The 21,256-nt window shown below is 38.1% G+C and overlaps 1 protein-coding gene across 1 annotated transcript in view; it reads left to right on the top strand.

Moving 5' to 3' along the window:
• Nucleotides 1–19,715, top strand: part of PYGB (glycogen phosphorylase B) — a 67,293-nt gene extending 47,578 nt beyond the window's left edge. The window contains exons 16-20 of the mRNA XM_074287701.1: nucleotides 5,311–5,452; nucleotides 7,978–8,185; nucleotides 9,998–10,132; nucleotides 13,106–13,172; nucleotides 16,854–19,715. Of these exons, the coding sequence (XP_074143802.1) occupies nucleotides 5,311–5,452; nucleotides 7,978–8,185; nucleotides 9,998–10,132; nucleotides 13,106–13,172; nucleotides 16,854–17,006 (705 nt within the window). The 3' untranslated portion in view covers nucleotides 17,007–19,715. The remainder of the gene's footprint in view (nucleotides 1–5,310; nucleotides 5,453–7,977; nucleotides 8,186–9,997; nucleotides 10,133–13,105; nucleotides 13,173–16,853) is intronic.
• The last annotated feature ends 1,541 nt before the right edge of the window (nucleotides 19,716–21,256 follow it).

Genomic DNA, 21,256 nt, shown 5'->3' with positions numbered 1-21,256 from the left:
CTTGGTCATCGAGAGTCATTTCTTGGGACCTCATGTTCCTCTTATTTAAAACATTGGGAGTAGACTAAGTGTTCTCCAAGAACCTTTCCAGCTCTCTTGTCCCACCTGTCTACAGTATTCTTCCAAACTTTAGATCTTGGGAAGAGCACAGAGACCAGAACTGGGACCTCATTGGGATAGGAAACTCCTCCAGGTCAGCATCTCTTCGCTGAACAGAGCACTGAGGTCACAGTCTACATCCTCTTTCCTAGCCAGAAGGAGAGATCTGAACCCAGGGCTTCCTAGCTTGTAGGCAGACTGTTTTATCCCTTGTACCATATGGCTTCTCTGCCAGTTTCATAACAAGAAAGGAAATGAAATTAATCTAGCATGGCTGGATTCTTGGTAAAACCTTGCTGATTATTAGTTAACACTCTGTTTCTGGATATTCATTCATCTTCCCTTTAATAACACTTTCTAGAATACTAGCAGGTTATAAAAATTAAGTTGTATTTTGTACCTTATGTTCAATTTCTTTTTTTGAAAATAATACTTTTATCTAAGACAACTCTGAAGGACTTCTCATAAAAACAACTAGAGAAAGAACTGATGGAATTAAAGCCTACTTTTACCTTTTTAATTTTTCATGCATTTTTATTTTGGTCTGTATTTTCTTTTACAACATGACTAATATGGAAATGTTTTGCATGATTATACATGTATAAAATATATCAAGTTGTCTGCCTTCTTAATGAAGGGGGTGGGGAGGGAGAAAGAGAATTTAGAATTCATTTTTAAAAATGAATGTTGACAAAAATTACCCATGCATATATCTTGTAAATAAAAAGCTATAATAAAAAATGTTGAAAATTGTTTTACATGTAATTGAGGAGAAACACAATTTTTTTTTAAAGGGAAGAAAATCAATACATTTGCTCTTCTGCAGTCCTGAAAGTAGTCAAAAAAGTTCAAGGTTCTTTGATTGTTGGGTTGGATGTGATGGGGATCTGGGTGTGTCGGGATAAAGAAAAATAGTTGTGCTCCCTTAGAGTTTCTGATGAAGACATTGTTTGACACGTACTCTAGATTTGGAAAGAGCAGATTGCAAAAGTACAGAGGAAAGATTGGCAGGATCTTATTTATTAAAAATGTTAAGATCATAGATTTTTCATTAGGCCAGGCCCAGAGGCCATCTAACCCAGTTCTCCCATTTTACAGATGAGGTAAGTGCAGCCCAGGGAGGTTCTATATCTTGCCAGGAAAGTAGCAGGCCTTGTCAGAGAAAGTCAGCTTAGTGAGACATTCTGAAGACACAAAAAGACAGTTCTAATGAGAAGGAAAAAGAGAAGGTTGTTTAAAGATCTAGATAGGGATGCATAGTTAATGCCTCATGAACCATTGTCACCACTACTTTGACTAGCATCTTCCCTCAGACTTAAGTGGAAACAGCCCAAGGTCCTCAGTCCAAAAGCATTGGGAATAGGAGGAGTCCCTAAATCAACAGATGTGTTATCCATGGAAATGACATTAATGAAGAAGCACTATCACTCTACTTTCAGGACCTGAAACCTCTGTGGTTGTCTTCCCCTGTTAGAATATGAACAGGGCTTGTCTTACTTTTCTGTGGGTATCTCTAGCACTTAGCACAGTGCTTTACGTAGAGCAAGTCCTTATTAGATGGGTTCTTCTTTCAGTCAGTCATCAACCAAACAGGGGCCTATTCAAGTCCCTTGCAACTGATCTGTGATAGTGGATTAGTAATCATACTTATGCCTTTTTCAAGGTCCTCAGCGTTTTGTTCACCTGAATCCTGTGTGAATCTAGGGACTTTATTGAAGTAAGATATTAGCATTTCTGCCAGTTTTTGTTTTCTGAATTTATAATTCAGGATAACTCAAAAAAAAGTTGTTGTTTTTTAAGTGCATCTTGTCATCAGGCATATTTGACAAAACTTCTGATGAGGAAACTTAGCCTGTAATGTCCTGAGCCATTGTACCACATACATAGTTAATGGTGGGATACTGTAGCAGTGCAGTCCATCTTTGGACTGTTTTTGTACCCAAGGATAGCTAGCATAGGGTGATCAAGCCTGTGCTATTTATTTGATTACTATACCACAGACATTCATATAATTTACCCTGGAGCAAATACTATTCTCTTTTCTCATTGTAACTTACTCCTCTACATTCCTCTGGTTAAATCATTTGAAATGCATACCATAGCATTCTTACAATTCAGTCATCCCATTCTATTATGAGTATTTGGAAAATAACACAAAGTATGTAGTGTGTAGCTTATCAATTGAAAATTGAGTTATTTTTGCTCTAATTCAATTTCTTTAAATATTTTAAAATTGCACTTAGTACTTATATAATATTATTTCAGGAAGGCTCAGTAAACAAACAGCGATTGTAAATATATCTACTGGTTCTGCAAACTTTATATACAAGTTTTACTTAATCTCATAAGATAAATAAAATCCTCTATCAGTTTTGCAATTAAAGAACATAGGGAAAGAATCCTTTAAAAGCACAGTACTTCATGAAATGTTATATATTTTTGAAGGATGCTAATTTAAGGAGGTCTTGTACTTGATGGCACTGAACTCTGAAATCTGCAGTATTTCTTTTCTAAGATTCTTAAGCAGGTAAGTAGAATTTGAAGGAACCTGGATAGGAGATGTGATTTGTCATTTGCCACAATGTAATGGCTTAGCTGAACATCCTATATAGGCTTTAAGATTATTAAGCATTCTGCAGGAGTATTCCTTGTAGGATTGTTTCAATTGATTAGATATTTAGGTTTCATAATGTTAAGGTATCATGCTAGATGCTGCATTTTTTTTTAATTTCTTTTTTTTTCTCCAATTTTTTTTATTAATTTTTATAATTTTAACATTTTTGACAGTACATATGCATAGGTAATTTTTTTTTTTTACAACATTATCCCTTGTACTCCCTTCTGTTCTGAATTTTTCCCCTCCTTCCCTCCACTCCCCCGAATTTTTCCCCTCTTCCCTCCACCCCTCCCCTAGATGGCAGGCATTCCCATACATATTAAATATCTTATAGTATATCCTAGGTACAGTATATATGTGCAGAACCGAATTTTGTTGTTGTTATTGTTGCAAAGGAAGAATTGTATTCAGAAGGTAAAAATAGTCTGGGAAGAAAAACAAAAAACAAAAAAATAATAATAATGCTCACAGTTTACACTCATTTCCCAGTGTTCCTTTTTTGGATGTAGCTGATTCTGTCCATCATTGATCAATTGGAATTGGATTAGCTCTTCCCTATGTTGAAGATATCCACATCCATCAGAATACATCCTCATACAATATCATTGTTGAAATGTATAATGATCTCCTAGTTTAGATGCTGCATTTAATGGAAAGTAAAAATAATGTAGCCCCGAGCTTATCTTGTGATGAAGAGAAAAAATGACACAGGAAGGAAAGCAAGTAATACTTTAGAAGCACCTATAGGCACCCTGCTAAGTGCTTTATACATAAATGCACAAACAGCCACTACACAAAGCAGAATATAGGTGTTGTAAGACAAAGACAGAATGCCATTTAGCTTTGGTGACTTACATATATTTAGAAAAGAAGAAGTAGGCTTCATGGAGAAAGTCATTTGAGTTGGCCTGAGTAGGATTTCAGCAAGTAGAAACAGAAAAAAAAAAAAAAAGTAGAAACAGGAAAAGGGCATTCTAGCAAGAGGGAAAAACAGAAAATGCATTTGGGAATCAGAATAATAATTGGGTTAAAATGTGTAGAGTATTTGTGTATAGCAGGAAGCAAGGATGCATTACAGTTTAATTGTGGAAGCTAATTCATTTTTACTTTATTCTGGAGGCCATATTAATTTAGCAGTGGTATGCAGGATAGTTTGTAGTTGAGATTTGAGGCAGGGAAATCTTAGAAGAGTATTGTAAGAGTCCATATGAGAGAAAATGAGACATTGGCATTAGGGTAATAGTTATAGGAGCTTTTTAAAAAGATAAAGATAAAGTGCTTTCCATACATTATCATTTGAGCCTCTCCATGTTCTATTCTATACTGTTCTATTATTTTATATTCCTTTTGCAAAGGAAGGAAATAAGGCTGAGAATAATTAAGTGACTTGTCCCTCTTCACAGCTAGTCAGTGTCAGAAGCAAGATTTGAACCTAGTTCTTCTTGATTCAGTAGGATATCACAATATGATACATTTAGCTTTATATATGTTAACTAAATGGTGGCTTTTGTTTATTCTGCGGCCTGAGAAGCCTAACTCCCTGCCAATTTATTTGTTTTAGGATCACTGTCCCCTTTTCTTGTCTTTCCAAAGTCTTAGAAGGATTCCTGAGAGAGAGAATTGAATTAACAATATAAAGAAATTGATATTCTCAGATAAATGTGAGATTGGTGAAATGGTTAATATCAAAAATGCTCAATATGCCTATGGCTGTTATGACCAGTTTTTGAAGATTTGGGGTATGTGCTATGTTTTGTAGTACAAAAGTATTGAATTTATTTTTCAGATAATTGTAGGTTTGGTGTAGTTTGATAAAAATCATATGAATTTTGTAGCTAAGAAGTCATCTAATTTTATCTCAAAAAATTCAAAACCCTTTCTATGTGGATGTCTGTATCCAATAATCAATAAGTATTTATAGGCACCTGTTTTGTGCACTTTGGGGATGCAAAGAAAGGCAAAAGATAGTCTCTGTTCTTGAAGAATTTACAATGTAATGGAAGAAACAACATAACAAGTGTGCACAAACAAGCGGTGTGGGAAAATAAATGGGAAATACTCAATACAAGGAAGGGATTAGAAATAAGACCGATCAGAAAGTGCTTGAGCATAGAACCAGCATGTTATGTGATTGGAACCAGCATGTTATGTGACTGGAAGGAATGACAAGCAGCAATGTTCAAATTGAACTGGAAGTGATAGGTTCAGAAATAGCATATACTGTCTCCTGGAATAAGGAAAAAGGAAGATATCATTTTCCTTTAAAAAATGTAAGCCATTACTCTAATAAATGGTGCTCATTAAATCATGTGCATTTATTGGCTGTTTTCACATGCAAAAATTTTGGATAGTTCAGACTGTGATTCTGATCATAAAAGTCAAGTGATAGCTTGAGATGATTCCTTGAGGGCATCCTCAGTGTTTCATTTAATTTCAATAATAGTTCATAATCACTCTCCTATAAGAGAAACTTATTGGTTTGTAAGCATTTATCCTGATAAACTAGTTTTCTTACTTTTTAATTTTTCTCATTCTTAAATGATCTCTAGCCTTCCATGTATTTTTAAAGCTATCTGATCTTTATTTTTTTGCAGGCTGCTCCTGGTTATCATATGGCTAAAATGATCATCAAGTTGGTTACCTCCATTGGTGATGTCGTCAATAAAGATCCAGTTGTTGGAGACAGGCTTAAAGTGATCTTCTTAGAGAATTATCGAGTATCTTTAGCTGAAAAAGGTAGAACTTGAAAATCTTTACTTGAAATATATATCATCTCAGGTTCAAATGGAAACAATTCTTATTAAGATATTCTATACTGACAACTGTAATATGGAGTCAAAGACTCTGGAACTGTAACTTTTGATTAAACTTGATTAGCCTTAAGGGTGGAAAAGATTTTTCCTAGGTCCCTGAGTGCTAACCTTGAAAGGCTAATCATCAGCTGGCCTTTAGTCTACCATGAAAGAATTTCATCCTTGACTAGCAGATTAGGCATGACCAAGCAGGAACATTAGCATTTTAATATCAGAATGGTTTGTGAGGCAATAAACATTTATTAAGCGCCCTACGTGCCAGAACAGTGCTGTCCTGTCCCAGGAAAGGTGGAAGACAGCCCAGCTCCCAAGGAGCTCTCAATCTGGTAGGGAAGATCACATGTAAATAACTGGGTAGAAACAAGCTCTGTACAAGATACATTTGAAATAATCAATAGGGAAGGTACTAGATTAAGGAGAATTGGGAAAGGCTTCCCAAAGAAGATGAACTTTAACCTGGGGCCCAAATGAAACCAGGAGTCCAAAGATCAGAAAAGAGTACTTAACAACCATGCAGACAGTCATTTCATGCTGCCTTCACACTGAATTCCTCTTATTTCATGGTGTTCTTTTTCCTGTCTTTTGTCCTTCAAGTTCATCCCTTATTTCTCTTTTCCCTCCTGATTTTTTTTCCAGTTTTTCTGGTTTCCCCCCATTTTTGAATTTTGGATCTCTTTTTAGACCTATGTCTCTTTGTGTCCCTTCACATGGGGAGAAGCCACCATCAAAGGCAATAAAACAGAAATATGCCTAATAGCTTTGTGTTACTGTGTTTCATACTGGATGGAAATTTCTTCAAATATTCTCCTTTGTGAATTCAGGAAAGGAAAACTCAGTCAGGTCTGACCTGGCTTGCTTTATATATAGCCATATTGCTTCTTACCAAGAAAAACTAACATGGGACATCACTTTGTTTTTCAGAGTTCTTTGAAATCCCTCTCATTCTTCTGTACAACTTCCTCAGAGGTTAAAATAACTGCTCTTTACTTTTTCACAGAAATTAGATGCTTCTATTATTCTTGCAGCATCTGCCCTCATCTGCTACTTCTGATTCTGGCAGCCAATAGTACTGGTTCTTATTTGTTTACAGCTGGTATTGAAAGAATTTTTGAGATTGCTCTTAGGAGTGTGCATCAGATATATACATGCAGACCTTGAATACTCTTCCAGACTTCTTCCAGGCTGATGAAGGCTCTAGATTTCAAATATAAATCCTAATTTTCCTAGTATGAGGACACATATTGGCAGGCAAGTGACTTGCACCATCTAATAAGAAGCTGAGCTAGGGTTTGAATTCTGAAAGTTCCTAGTTATCTCTTCAGTCCCAGGTGCTTCACTTGGCTCACTAAGTATAAGCTTTTAGTTGCAATTTTGCAAGCTTCCTAAATAAAGGAACATATTCAAATATGTAATTTTTTTGTGCATTCAGATTATGAACTGCTTTCTGTAGTAAGTATTAAGTATACTGCCAATCTTCAATGTAGAATGGTGGTATTCAGAGTTTTATTTTTTATTCTTCAGATAACTCTTGTGTTCACAAAGAAAATTTCTTCGGGAAACTCTTTGATATGATCTTAGTTGTCACATTGGTAATGACCTCTATTTAATCAAATCTCATTTTTTCATCTTTAAGGAAAGGGTGGATTTGCTATTCATTATATCAGTATTACTAATAATACATTGAAAAGAAGCAATATAACACAAAGTACTCCCTTTGACATTTTATTATCAAACTTGAATAGCAATGACAGCAAACTAAGATGTTGTACTGGATAAAGCGAAAGGCCAAAAAAACAATTCTTGTCAGCATGTTGGGGAAAACTATAAGGTAGAGTACAAATTTTCTATCATGTAGATCATGAAAAATTCTAATTAAGAGCACTCTTGGGATAAACTACTAGATAAAATCTTTAGATGCCATGTCATGGAAAATGCCAACAAACAAGAAATATTCTGGGTTGGATTGTCATCTCTCCCTGCATGTCTTGTATCTTCCCAGTATCACTCCACTAAAAAATGCCATCTCTGTTATTTATATTTATCTCTCTCTCTCTCTTTCTCTCTCTCTCTCTCTCTCTCTCTCTCTCTCTCTCTCTCTCTCTCTCTCTCTCTCTCTCTGTGTGTGTGTGTGTGTGTGTGTGTGTGTGTGTGTGTGTGTGTGTGTGTGTGTGTAATTTTTTAAAAATATGCCCTCTGGAGATCTGGGAATCCACCCCACCCTCCCCCCCTTTTTAAAAAATATAGTTTTGCTAATGGATTAAAAACCTTTAGAAATCAAGTTCCCTCTTGGTCTTGGTTCTTCTTGGTCACATTGGTTTTGGTAAATTATTTCTCTGGTAGACCTAGGAATGACAGATAAACTAGGTTTGATAAAACCAAGGTTAAAGAATGGCTGGATGAACTCATCTTGTTTTTTTGTTTCCCTTTTCATTTCATCTCATCTCATAGTGATCCCTTCAGCTGACCTGTCAGAGCAAATCTCCACAGCTGGCACAGAGGCCTCAGGCACAGGAAACATGAAATTTATGCTGAATGGAGCCCTCACTATTGGAACTATGGATGGTGCTAATGTGGAGATGGCTGAAGAAGCTGGAGAAGAGAATCTTTTCATCTTTGGTATGAGAGTAGAGGATGTGGAGGCCCTGGACAAGAAAGGGTATGAGCTTCTCCATTGCTCAATCACTTTTCTTCCATTTCCTTTTGTTTGTTGCATAAAGTATGGCATCTTTGCTGTTTTTATAGTTCTAAACAATCAGATGCTGCTTAAACTTGAGAACGACATTTTACAAATAGTAAATTCCTACTTGTACTGCACTGCATTGATCACTGGAGAAGAGACAGTTTAGCTAAGAGAAAGCTGCTCTCCGGGAGCTAGCATTCTAAGGATAGGACACACGCACAGGCAAACATGGTGGTAACAGTGTGCGGAGGCCCATAGAAAACAATGGATTTGTGAAATTTGTGTGGGAAAAGGTACTACCAGTGGGGAGGAATCAGAGCAGGCTTTGTGAGAGGGGGCATTTGATTAGTGCCCATCTGTACAATAGGAGAGAAAAAGGTAAGAGAATGCAGAGAAGGTTTGTAGTATAGTTGGTTTGGCTCAAACATTGAATACGTGGCAGGGAGTAGAATAGGATAATGAAAGAAAAATAAATTTACTAAACACTGCTGGGTGCCAAGTACAGTGCTTTGCTGGACATACATACACAAAGTGAAGGACTGTCCTTGCCTTCAAAAAGAAGGGAGGGAGTGAAGGGGGAAAACATTGATATAGAGCCTATTTTGTATGTAGTAGACATTATTCTTCACAACAGAGTGGGAGGTGCTTCCTTTTATTGTCCCCATTTTACAGTTGAGGGAACTGAGGCAAAGGTTGAATGACTTACCTAGAGTCACACAGCTGCTAAGTGTCTGAGGTCGTATGTGAACTTAGTCTTCAAACCCAATGCTCTATCCTTGCACCACCTCGCTTTCCTGGGGAGCTTCCATGCTCCCAAGAGGGAGATAATAAATATAGGAGAAGAGTTAGGGAGGGCAATTTTATTTTGGAAAGGTCTCATGGTAGCGAGTGGAGTCTTAGGAAGGAGCAGGATTGAGGTTTCAAATAGAAGGAGCAGGATTGAGGTTTTGTTTGATTTTAGTTTTATATTAGGAAAGGGGGAGAGGGGAAAGGGAAGGCAGCTGAAGAGATGGCCTGAGGAGTAATCATGGGAAACTCCTAAAACCAATCTATCTCGAAGTAGCAGGCTGCCCGAAAGATTCAGCCATAAGGAGAGTGAGTCCTAAAGGGAGCAGGAACTGTGTTCCAGAGATAAAAGAGTTAAATCCTTTAGAACATGATATTGGATAGAATAAATGTCAGATTGTGAAGGGCCTTGGAAGGCAGAGGAATTTGAACTTGGTTGTCTTTTAAGTCCACTTAATTAAGGCTTTTGAGCAGAAACAGCTTCATGGTGAGGCTTTCCCCTCAGAGACCAGCACAATCTGGTTTTTAAATAATATAAAAAAAATTTACCTATACACTATGTGGCATTATTAATGCTTCCTGTCCTTGGGTTTTGGCTAAAGGAAAGACCACAGAACATAAATATCACAAAGGAAGCATGAATATAGCTATTTCCTCTTTCTCATGCATACACCTAGCCCATCTGGTCTCCTCTGTTCTGTACTTTTCTCTTTATATCTTTTGCACTGGTGGCTCCGAGGGCTCAGTGCACTTCTCTTCACTTCAGCCTCCTAGAAGCCCTTCCTGCTTTCTCCATGAAGCCTAAGATAGTCTGGTTTAATTAAAAGAAGTTTGCAAGAGAGGAGGAAATACTGGGAAACTTCGCATTATACCCTCATATGTCCACACAGTAAAAATTAATAGATCAAGGAAGACATCTCATATTTGATCATTGGCCTATCATCATTTATATACTCTTCTCACACGTCCACATCAGGATATTTGTACTTCTTTCCCTTGCAGATACAATGCTAAGGAGTACTATGACCGGATCCCAGAGCTGAAGCAAGTGATTGACCAGATCAGCAGTGGATTTTTCTCTCCTAAGGATCCTGACTGCTTCAAGGATATAGTGAACATGTTAATGTATCATGACAGGTAGAAAATATAACTTTAATTTCACACTTGTCTATAATATTGAGGAGTAAAGAAAGGAAAGGAATGAGCAATTTATACAGCATCTACTATATAGCAGACAGTGTGCTAAGAACTTTACAAATATCTCATTTGGGCCTCATAATAAGGATGGGAGACAGGTTCTACCATTATCCTCATTTTACAGGTGAGGAAATTAAGGCAAAAAGAGTCTTAAGTGACTCTCCCAGGGTCATACAGCTAGTAAATGTCTAAGGCTGACTTTGAATTCAGGTATTTCTGAGTCCAGGCCTGGTGCTCTCTCCACTGCACTGCCTCCATCTGAACTTTCATGAAAAAACTGTGTTTTTTTCCCCTCATCATCTCTCCTTTTATGTAGGTAAATCTCAAGCTGCCAGAAGGGGAGTTTAACATGGCCCCAATAAAAACTAATTCAGTGATAATTGATATGTGATGTTGGAGAATGTCAGTTTTAATTGTGCATTGACATTTACTCAGAAGCCACATTTGTGACAGAACATTTGGTCTTGGGAATAAATGGCCCAAGTTCTTGTCTAAGCTTTGACTGTCATAGATACAGCTTTTCCCTCTGCCTTCTCTCCTGTGTGACTTGTGTAGAAACCTTACCCAATTCAGAACACATCTTCATTCCTGTTTCCTTTATCACTGTTGCAACAACTCCTGGTTTACCCACCAGGTTATTGTAAGGATCAATTATGATAATAATAATAATAATTATATATAGTCAATGACAAGTGAAAATTATTGTTGAAACTAAGAGCCTAATTCTAAGTATCAGCTTAGTGCTTGATAATTTAGCTTTACATGCAGAGGCTCTTAATTTTTTCATGTGTCCTGGACCCCATCTCAAAACAATGTTTCTTTTTAAATTTTTTTTTTTCCCCTGAGGCTGGGTTAAGTGACTTGCCCAGGGTCACACAGTTAGGAAGTGTTAAGTGTCTGAGACCAGATTTGAACTCAGGTTCTCCTGAATTCAAGGCTGGTGCTCTATTCACTGCACCACCTAGCTGCCCCTCTTTTTAAATTTTTAATAGAAAGGAATGCTAAATTTCAATTTTAGAGCTTAGCAAAAAGTAAAGTTGGAATTTTTCTCATTCAGGTTCACAGACCCCAAAAATCTCTCCATGGACCTAGATCTGTGAACCTCAGCTAAAGAACCTTTGCTTTTAAGTGTAGGAATGACCTTTTGCTTCCCTTAATCCTTCCTAGAGTCATAGTCTCCCCTAATTGTAAAAAGTTGATGGATAATGGAGTAGATAGCTTTGAAGAAAGTATTAGTACAGTGGTGCTTCAGCACTTGTCTGTTTTGAAAGTCATCAAAGTTTGTATTCCATGCATTTTGATTAAAAAAAACAAAACAAAACACAAGCTTCAACACTTAATGCTTGCTTAGTGTTTGTCACACTTGGTCATTGTTTTAATTGAGCAATAGGGAGGTGAGTTTGGCCAGGGTACTGCCAGGCCCTCCTGTCTCTGTTATTGCCCTCAGTCATGGGCAGTTCCTCAATTGGAGCTGTTAGGTTGGAGCCCACCATGCTGAGATGGTTCACATGAGTAGGTAGGTCACAGGGCAGTTCCTGCAGGATGATGTGACATGCAGTTTATTTAGTCTCCTAGCTCCCCAAACATCCATAACTGGAAGGGGCTTGGACCAGCAGACATGCTCAGCAGGAGCAGCCATCTGTATGCGAGTAGCACAGTGGCCGAAGTCCAGGTGTTGGGGTGTGGCAGGGCGGGGGGGGGGGGGGAGAAGGGGAGAGAAGGAAGGGGGGAGCAGGACTCCTGGCAGCCCTGTGGAGGACCATCATCTTTACCTCTGAGGCCCCTTCCCCCGGAAGCTAGGACAGTGTGGAATAGGGGAGAATATAAAGGCTCAAGGGAGGAGCCCTGCAGGGCTGGGCCAGGCTGACTTGTTTCTCTAAGCTATAAGCCTTATCCCTTTGGAGAATTGGCTAGGGAGGGATGGTTAGGCTGTGATTTACTCCTTGTGGGAAAATTCATTTGGTTATGCATGGCTTTCACCCTCTTTGTGCCTTCTGGAACCAATTAACAATGTGTTGCACAGCCGAGGTCTAAATGTGAGTATTAACTAGTATTGACATCTGTCATATTCACTGGTTAATGTGTTTAGTCAGTTAAGGGTCTATTAACATCAGCTCTTTTGTTGAAGTTAACTTTTTCTGGCCTAGAGCTTAGAATCTTTATTTTTCCTTAACTAGCAACTTAACTAGCAGATTTATTTAATAGCCTTTGGTAAATTAAATAGCCAAAAAACTTTAATTTTATACGCAGGAGCCAAGCTCAGCAAATATATTTAGAGCTAAAGGACCAAATAAAAATTTACTTAATAAATGGAGATTCTTTCGCCATGACATTCTCCACTAAAGTTCTACTTTGATGTTATTAAGATGACCTCAAGCTTCTAAAGGGCTTTTAACATGGGCCTGGTTTGTGTGTCTTTAGTACAAGGTTTAAACTAATTTACCTGGGAGAGAATAATCATCAAGTTCAATACCAGGTTAGGATATTTTATGTATCAGTGGAGAGAATACTCACATCAGTATTACTCCAGATCTTTTCCAATATTGAATATGGATTGACATATCATTGACATAATCAGAAAGCTCTTCTCTATGCAGCATTCAAGATTTTCAAGTGTTTTTAACAGTACTTTTGTTTAATGAACATTATCACTTAGGTTAACTATTTTTAGCTCTAACTTTAAGGTATTTATAAAAAATGATATATATATAATGAATGTACACTTAAATTCTTTAGAAATGAAGATTGTTTTAAAAAGACTTGGTGTTGAAAAATTCAAAGAACTGGATTGTCCATTCACACATGTCCCTATTATTATAGGATAAAATTTTTTACCAATTTTTTTTTTTTTTTTTTTTTTTTTTTTTTTTTTACTTTATTCAACTTAGTTCTAATCTATTTTTTGGTTTTCAGGTTTAAAGTGTTTGCTGACTATGAAGCCTATATAGAGTGCCAAGCAAAAGTGGACCAGTTATATAGGGTAATACTGCATATTTTTTCTGAAAACCTAAGATCATGAGGTGCTTAGAAAGCCACGTAGTCTGTTGGGAGATGTTTCTATATGAAGTCTGGCTTAAGAGGCCCTTTACTTGGTCTCCTGGCCAGCTAACCACTATGAAGGGCAGAGCCAAACCATTTCTTGCCATGTTTGCTTTCACTTTCAAAGAGGCGGCTCTAAAGTGATATTTTCACAAACAGATTATAACCCTCAAATGTGGCTGCTAGAGAGTTTGAAGAACATTTCAGAGACCTGAGTTATATAATTGGATGCAGAAGATCAGCTTCCTTTGAGACTATAAATCCTTTCTATTCATTATATCCATAGCAATATGGAAATCACCTCCTCCCCCTACCCCATCCCCCACTCTTGTATCTCACTGCTACCCAGGTTTCTTCTGTTCATGGCATTGTTACTAGCAGGGATTCTTTCTCTTAGCTTGTCTTTGAGCCCAGCAGGGAGATTTGTCACATCTCAGTTGAAGAGTTAGGATTGGCATAGTAAATATGTTGAGCTGATGGTTCTCAGACAGAAGGAAAGCTGATAAATACCAATTTCCATCCTTAGAATTTTTGTAGATATGATAACAAGAAGTTCTAGATACTGTACTGTTAGTAGTGTTGGAAATGATTATCTCAGCTCAATATGTATATTTTCACTAGATTTTTTTTTTTTTTTTTGGTAACCAATACCACAAAGTAGCCGTAAAAATGAGCATAAGGACATTTTCTTCTTTCACTTTTTAACAGTTTGTTTATATTGTTTGTTTGTTTGTTTTTTTCTTTTTGAGGCTGGGGTTAAGTGACTTGCCCAGGGTCACACAGCTAGGAAGTGTTAAGTGTCTGAGATCAAATTTGAACTCGGGTCCTCCTGAATTCAAGGCTGGTGCCCTATCCACTGCGCCCCCTAGCTGCTTCTAATTTATTGTTTATAAAATATTGCCAGCACTGTATCAGACACTATAAATATACAAAAGAAAGAAGAAGTGTTCTCTTTCCTCTGGAAATCTAATTAAAGAAGCAGATTTACATACATGAAACTGCTAGAGAACAATTAAAAACAGTGCTTGTGCTGCAGAATTAGTAAAAGAAATGTCTTCAATTTTAGTTAGTCTAGGAAAGTTATTAAAGGATTCAACTGGGATCTCAGCCTTGGAATTTGGCCTGAGAAAAAAGCACCTAGGAAAAAAGCATGATCAAAGACATGAAAGCAAGAATGGATAGTGGGAGTCAGTTAAAAAAAAAAAAAACCAGCAAAAAAATAGGCTGGCAAGATTGGACAGTACACTTGGAGGAACGGACAGATGAAGACTAGATAACTTTCCTACTGAGCCTTTTGGCAAGAGGACTTTGGGTTCCAGAGTCAGAATGTAGACCAAGAAGTTGCTGTATGTTTTTCAGCAGAGAAGTGAGTGATGTAACAGGTTCATGGAAGGGCACAGAAATTAGAGGGAGGAGGATCACTTTAAGAAGCAAATGCACTTATATAAGCATGAAGTGATAAACACAAAATTGAGAATAGGCTAAATAGTAATCACTCTGCTACCCTTTCTATTGCCACTTGGCTTGTTTTCATGTTACTATCTAGGGAGAACTACAAGAATGGTTGCTATTTTCAGATTCTTTTTTTCCTATCTTGGAGATCAGTAGAAGCAAGTCAAATTGGCTAAGAGAAAGTGAGCATGGCATTGATAGGTGTGAATGAGTTCATTGTAGATAAGTGAGCCAGATGACTTTTGGAAGCTATGAAAAAGGCTGCCAGGACATCATCTCCCGGATGTTGTGGTTCTCCTTGAACAAAAGAGCCAGATAGTCTTTGAATTCGCCAGTGAGGAAGGTACTGCCGTGAGGCAGCCATTGCACATTGATGGTTATCTCTTATGCCTAGCACATAGTAGGCTTGTTGGTTGGAGAGCTCTGGTTGGTAGGAAGTTTTCTTTATGTCAATTTAAAATCTGCCTAATTTGGACTTTCACTTATTGCTCCTATTTATTCCTTTTTGATCTAGGAAGAAAAATCTCATCCTTCCCCATGGCTCTCCTTCCAGTGTTATATGCCCTGTCTTTTAAACCTTAGGGTTACCTGACATTACCTGACTCATTCAAGTAATCTCTTAGCAGCAAAGGTTCTGGCTGCTTAGTAAAGCCCAACAGGTTGACAATGGGAATGAAAAGGATTTTAAAAGAATGTCAGGGCAGTGAATGTAAAGTCTGACTGGATTTTGTGCCAGAAGTTTTACATGTTTGTCATATTTTGGGTAACAAAAATTTTTGTAAAAAAACTTTTTTTGTTTTTGTTTGTTTTTAAAGTGTTTGCAGGCAGCCTTGTTTGCCATTAGATTTAGGGCTTAATACTGATAGAAAAGATCAGCACTTTTTTCTCCTAGTGGGTGACCACAGACTGTGTCCTTTGTAGTTCAAGGTGAAGCAGGAAGGTGATGTGATCTTGTAGTAGGAGTAGGTACCAAAGCCTCAGATGGACCCAGTGAATATTTTACTCAGTCTTTTTTCCCAAAGCTTCATCCCTTTGTATGCTGACGTACTAACTTTTCTTCACTATTTGTAGTCATGGGAAGTTCTTATTCAGCCATTTAAAAAATTATATTCAAGTCCTTGTGACCCTATTTGGGGTTTTATTGACAAATATACTGGAGTAGATTGCCGTTTCCTTCTCCAGCTCATTTTACAGATGAGGAAACTGAGGCAAATGGGGGTAAGTGACACAGGGTCATACAGGGAGTGTCTGAGGCTAGATTTGAACTTAGGTCTTCCTGCTCCAGACCCAGCACTCTGTCCTATGTACTTATACCTACTGACTATGGGGAAAAGGAGCCATATTTGTCAGTGAATTTTAACTTCTTCTGCTATGAAAACATCTACCTAAACTATATCTTAAGATAAGGAGTTTGAGTTTCATTTTCCCCAATTGGTTTGGGTTTCAGGTCAGGCCCGAGCTATGACCTCTTCTTCACTGTCTCCTTCCAACAGCTTTGCTAATGCTGTTCCCCTGGTCTCTTAAATGGCCTAATTTGAGTGCAGGGTGAAGGACAGAGCTGGGCTGGAAAGAATCTTAAAACCTCACCTACATTTCTTCAGAATTTCAGTCAGTTTCTCCAAGTACTTTCTAGGCCAGCTCAAGCTCTACCTTCTTAAATGCTTCTTAGCTCTTTCTTTCTATACTGATATCTCACCTTTCTCTATTTTATCTAATTCTTTAAGATGTCTTTGTGCCTCTAGTTAAAACATTTAACTTTCTCTAAGGCAGAGACTTTATACTTTGTCCCCTGGAACACCTAGTACAAAATGGGCATCAAGTAGGCGCTCATTAAGAACTCTACAACTTTGAACTGAGTCTCTGATTTTTAAGAGACTTCTCTTGCCTGAAGTTTCTAGGTTCTGTGCTCACCCCCTTCCCTAGCAGAGATATCCAGGCCATGCATACTATTTCTATAGCAGTACATTTGCCTTTTTGGTCATCCTTCTGGATTCATTCTGGGAACCCATGTCCCCATATATATAATAGTCTAATAAAAATAGGCATTAGGAGCTCCTCACTTTCCAACAAACTGCTTCAAGAACCAAAAGTTCAGACTATGCCTATGTATTGTATCTTTGTAGCCAGACTCCATTCTGATGAGTTTTTCTCCTTTTCTTTTGCCCTGCAGAATCCCAAAGAGTGGACAAAGAAAGTTATCAAGAATATTGCTTGTTCCGGGAAGTTTTCCAGTGACCGGACAATCACTGAATACGCCAGGGAGATATGGGGTGTTGAGCCCTCAGATGTGAAGATCCCACCCCCTAACATTCCCAGGGAGTAGCCTGTCCTGTTGGTAACAGTGCACTCATGAATGGAAGTGCTTCTGGTTTCTAGTTAATTTTGCACCTAATGCAGTTTGCAGTCACTTTACCACCAGTGGATGGTCTTATCTTTATAAAATAGTATTTCCCAGAGAAGGAAGTGATGGTGGTGATGTTTAGAGGGAAGACTTGAAGGCATGACTTGTGCCTATGCTTCCGAGTTAGTGAGGTAGCATAGGTGCTGAGTGCTTTGGGAATTTGTGCCCCTCCTTCCTATTCTTTACTTTCTCTACCTCCCCGCCCCCAAAGAAAAGCAGCTTTGTGAAGATAGAAGAAAAATCCTCAGTAAAAGGAGCATTTGCCAGGTAGCTCGATGGATGGAATAATTACTCTGCCAGCTTTAATCCCGCTTGCTAGCACGCATAGTTTTGGGGCAGCTTGTTGTTCTGTTCCTCCCTTCAGAAGACTTGTGCACTTGGATTTGGGGCTCTGCATTACAACACCAGTTGTCTATATCAAAATGGTCTTGATGAGATAGGAGAATATGCATATCAGTAAAAGCTTTAGAAGGGCCTATCAGATGCAGCATTGGGTGCCAGACTTTTTGGAAATGATCCAGGACTATTATAGTCCCCTTTGTCTCTCTCACATGTTCAGTCTCTGTCTATGTCTCTCCCTCTCCCTTCCCTCCATCCCCAGAGTCTTTTCTGACCCTATAGGAAAATGAAATCATTAATATCCTCATAGCATGTTGTAATCTATGTAGTCTTCTTTTTGTATAAATGAACAAGAGGGGAAATAATTTTGTCTCAAGAACTGCCGATTATCTAGATTTTTTTAAAAGTCAATTCCATTGAAAAAGTGAAGATTGTGACAAGGTAGAAAACGGGCATTTTTCCTTCATTTCTTTGCCAAAAAAAAAAAAAAAAAAAAAAAAAAGTACTGATAGGTGCACTGTTGGCCAAATCTCATGGTGCCAATGTGTAAAGAGAGACATTTAGCAGACCAGGGGCAGAACTTAGCTCGTATGTTGTCTACAAAAAGTACTCTTTCCTGATACTATATTCCAGTGTCCAGCTTCCCCAGAAACCCAGATTCTTCTTTTAGTCCAGTCCTATAGCAGTTATATAGCTTCTGTCATCAGGAAGCATTACTGAAATCAGTTGCTTTAATAAAATTGAGTTAATAATGTTGGGTAGTGGCGTAAATTTGCCCATATTAAATATTTCCTTTTCCTTGTTTTCTGTATCTCTAAATATTTCCTAGTTGAAAGTGAGCCCATATTGGTCAGAAACTCATCTTTAGAACTTGTAAAAATGCATGAAATTCTTAATTCTTCTTGCAGATTCTCTTACTATTGCCTTGTATCTACAAGCTACAAAACATAGCTATAGCTTCATGTAGGGTCAGGACCAGCAAGTGAATAAGAAAACAGGCAACCTATGGCTTGAGAGAGGCCTCTTTGGTCCCCAGATGGCTGTGGTGCAGCTACTGGTCCTCTTCTCTGGGTCATAATCAGGGCTAACATTTATTTCCTAGAAGGAAGCAGCGCAACATGAAGAACACAGCACCGATTATTAGAAACAGAGGTTGCATACTATTTTTAAGGATAAGACTACTAACTGAAGGTTAGCTTAGTTTTATTTTTTTTTCTTGAAAAATTAAGAATTTTTTCCCTTCTGTACCAACTAAAAATGTATTTTTTAGCTTAGTATAAACAAGGTATTTTTGCCATGATACTGGTGAGCCCACCAGATACCCATCAACTATGACTTGATTCCATTGGGTGTACTGGAACCTGGCTCATGCCTTGACTAAAGACAGTTGCAAGTAACTGAGGACTGTCCTGTTGAAGTAGCTGGACCCCTAGCTAGAATTGGTTCACATTTTGGGTTTTAAACTAGACAAAATCTACTTCTCCCCAAAGAAGCTGAATGTTCTACCTTTTTCAATCTGAATATGAGTTCACAATTTAGCTCCTTCTCTTATTTTTCCACTATTTTCTACCACATCATAATGGGGTGACATAAAGAAAATAGGTTAATATGAAAGCAAATGTGAGATGTGTGTTTGTTCTGTTGTATTTTCCAAGTTCCACGATGAACCACCAAGACCAAAGCATTCTCTGTTGCCAATGGAAGTATATGACACTTCAGAGCAGATCTCATACTGACTGATTTCCCAAAGTAATCAAAATCCGCTAAGAAAAAAGTATGGGAAAAGCTGCAGTTAACTTTTTTTTTGACCACTGGAAAGAGAACCAGTTTTTTGGGGGTCAGACTCAGATTTTAATTCCTTAAAGGTTAAGCTGTTATTCTTGGAGGCTTCCTTACTTGCATGTTGGGTAAATGGATACCTGTTACCTTCCTATCTCTCTATCCTTTTGTTTCTGAATAGCCATTTAACAAGCCAGCCCAGATCCTTAGTATTTTGGGGCCATGAGGTTTTCCTGATGGGGCATTCCCTTGTCAGGGATGCCTGATGGCGGACTGTTGTTCCAGGAATTCTCTACGGTTGATTTAAGCAAGAGCCTAAAGCCTGGCTTGGCTCTGGGGCAGAGCCCGAATGTTTTCCATCTTGGTTACATTCAAACTCTTGTGTACCCAGATTTCTGTATTCCATGAAGCCAGCACTGTATGTGTGAAGTCACTCTGTAGTGGATCACTGTTATTGTCTTTGTGTGTGAGAAACTGATTAAACAATTATGTCAGTGGTTAATTGGACACATATCCTAGACTGCTCGTTTGCTTTTTTAAATATGTAACCAAAATCCTATTTGTTACATCAGTGTTCTCTTTCACGGTTTTCAGCCTCCACCGATCACCAGGCCTATCCTGTCTCTGTGACACCAGAAAAACCTAGGACTAGTTTAAACCTAATAACAGGCAAAAGCATCCACAAAGCATTATTGAAGCGTGTGTCCTATTCCCCCTCCCGGCCCCCCTTGGGCTCCAGAGAGTAGCACTGATCAAGGACAGCAGATGTCGAGTCATCATTGCTTTGGCTTAGTGGCTGTGGGTGAAAATTCACTCCTAGCAGTGGCGGCAGAGGAAATTAGTTTGGGGAGAGAACAGCCCACGTGAAGTTGCGATTCTCTGCATAAAGAAAGTGTGCTGTAATAATAGATGTGGAGAATTTCACAAACTTCAGTGAGAGTTCAGTGATGGTTGGTTTTAACCTCAGCTCCACTCCTGCTCCAGGGAAGGAGAATTAATCCACTTTTCTCAAAGCTGACATCCAGACTGATGAGGTGCCAACTTTTCAATCAAGCCTCTCTTCTGACATTCAACCAATTGCTCATGAAATTCAGTGTGAGCCTTGAAAAGCAGATATTCAAAGAGTCTCTTTGATTAAGCCATCATTAAGAATTATGTAATGTTAGAAGAAAATATGCTGTTTGATTTCAGTGGCAATGTTTTCATTTTGTTATAATTCCTGGGATCCCTTCCATCCCCCCTCTCCAACAAGTACCTTTCCAGCTTTTACTTCAGTCCCTAAATATACTTGCTAATGAAGGAATGCTACAGGGACTCTATAAACATGTAGCCTATAAACTGCCTTGTTCTTGTTTTAAAATTATACACACAGCTGCAGGTTGAATCAAGAATTATTCACAATATGAACTAATGAATTTTTTTTTTTTTTTATCCAAAGAAACTGAGACCATTTAACACATAGAACAATTGATCTTTTGATTATTCAGGCTTTACTCAGATCTTGCTAGGAGCAGTAATATTACAATGGTATCTTTTATTTCTAAGAACAAAGCCCACTATGGACTTACCTCCCACCCCAAAATTACTGACAGAGGTACAAACATTCAGACTTATGAAACCCTACCACACTGTTCTGTGTTCCAAGTTAAAACTTCAGTGCTTTTTTGATCAAGAACATTATTAAACTAGGTGGTGCTGCTCATGACAGATAAGAGGACAAGCCACTGTAACCCTAAGAAAAAAATGGTAGGAAATGCTAGGATATGTCTGGTTACTACAGTAGACACATAGATCTCAAGAATTATAAAGTGGAAGGAACCTTAGAGAACAAGTCCATCCAGCTTAGTTACTTTACATGTGCAGAAGCAAAAACAGACCTGAGTGAGATCTAGGTCTAGGCTGGTTTTACACTGACATTTGTTGAAGGATCACTAACTTTAATGACTTAATGAGTCATTAAAGTCTCAATTAATGAGAGTGCATCTCCCATTCCCATATACAATTAATTGGTCCCACAGGTCTTGCCCACTGTATTTCCACTATCTCTACCCCCC

The sequence above is a fragment of the Sminthopsis crassicaudata genome, chromosome 2, assembly GCF_048593235.1.
Source record: "Sminthopsis crassicaudata isolate SCR6 chromosome 2, ASM4859323v1, whole genome shotgun sequence".
Taxonomy (NCBI): Eukaryota; Metazoa; Chordata; class Mammalia; order Dasyuromorphia; family Dasyuridae; genus Sminthopsis; species Sminthopsis crassicaudata.
This window is presented reverse-complemented; position numbering and strand designations above follow the sequence as displayed.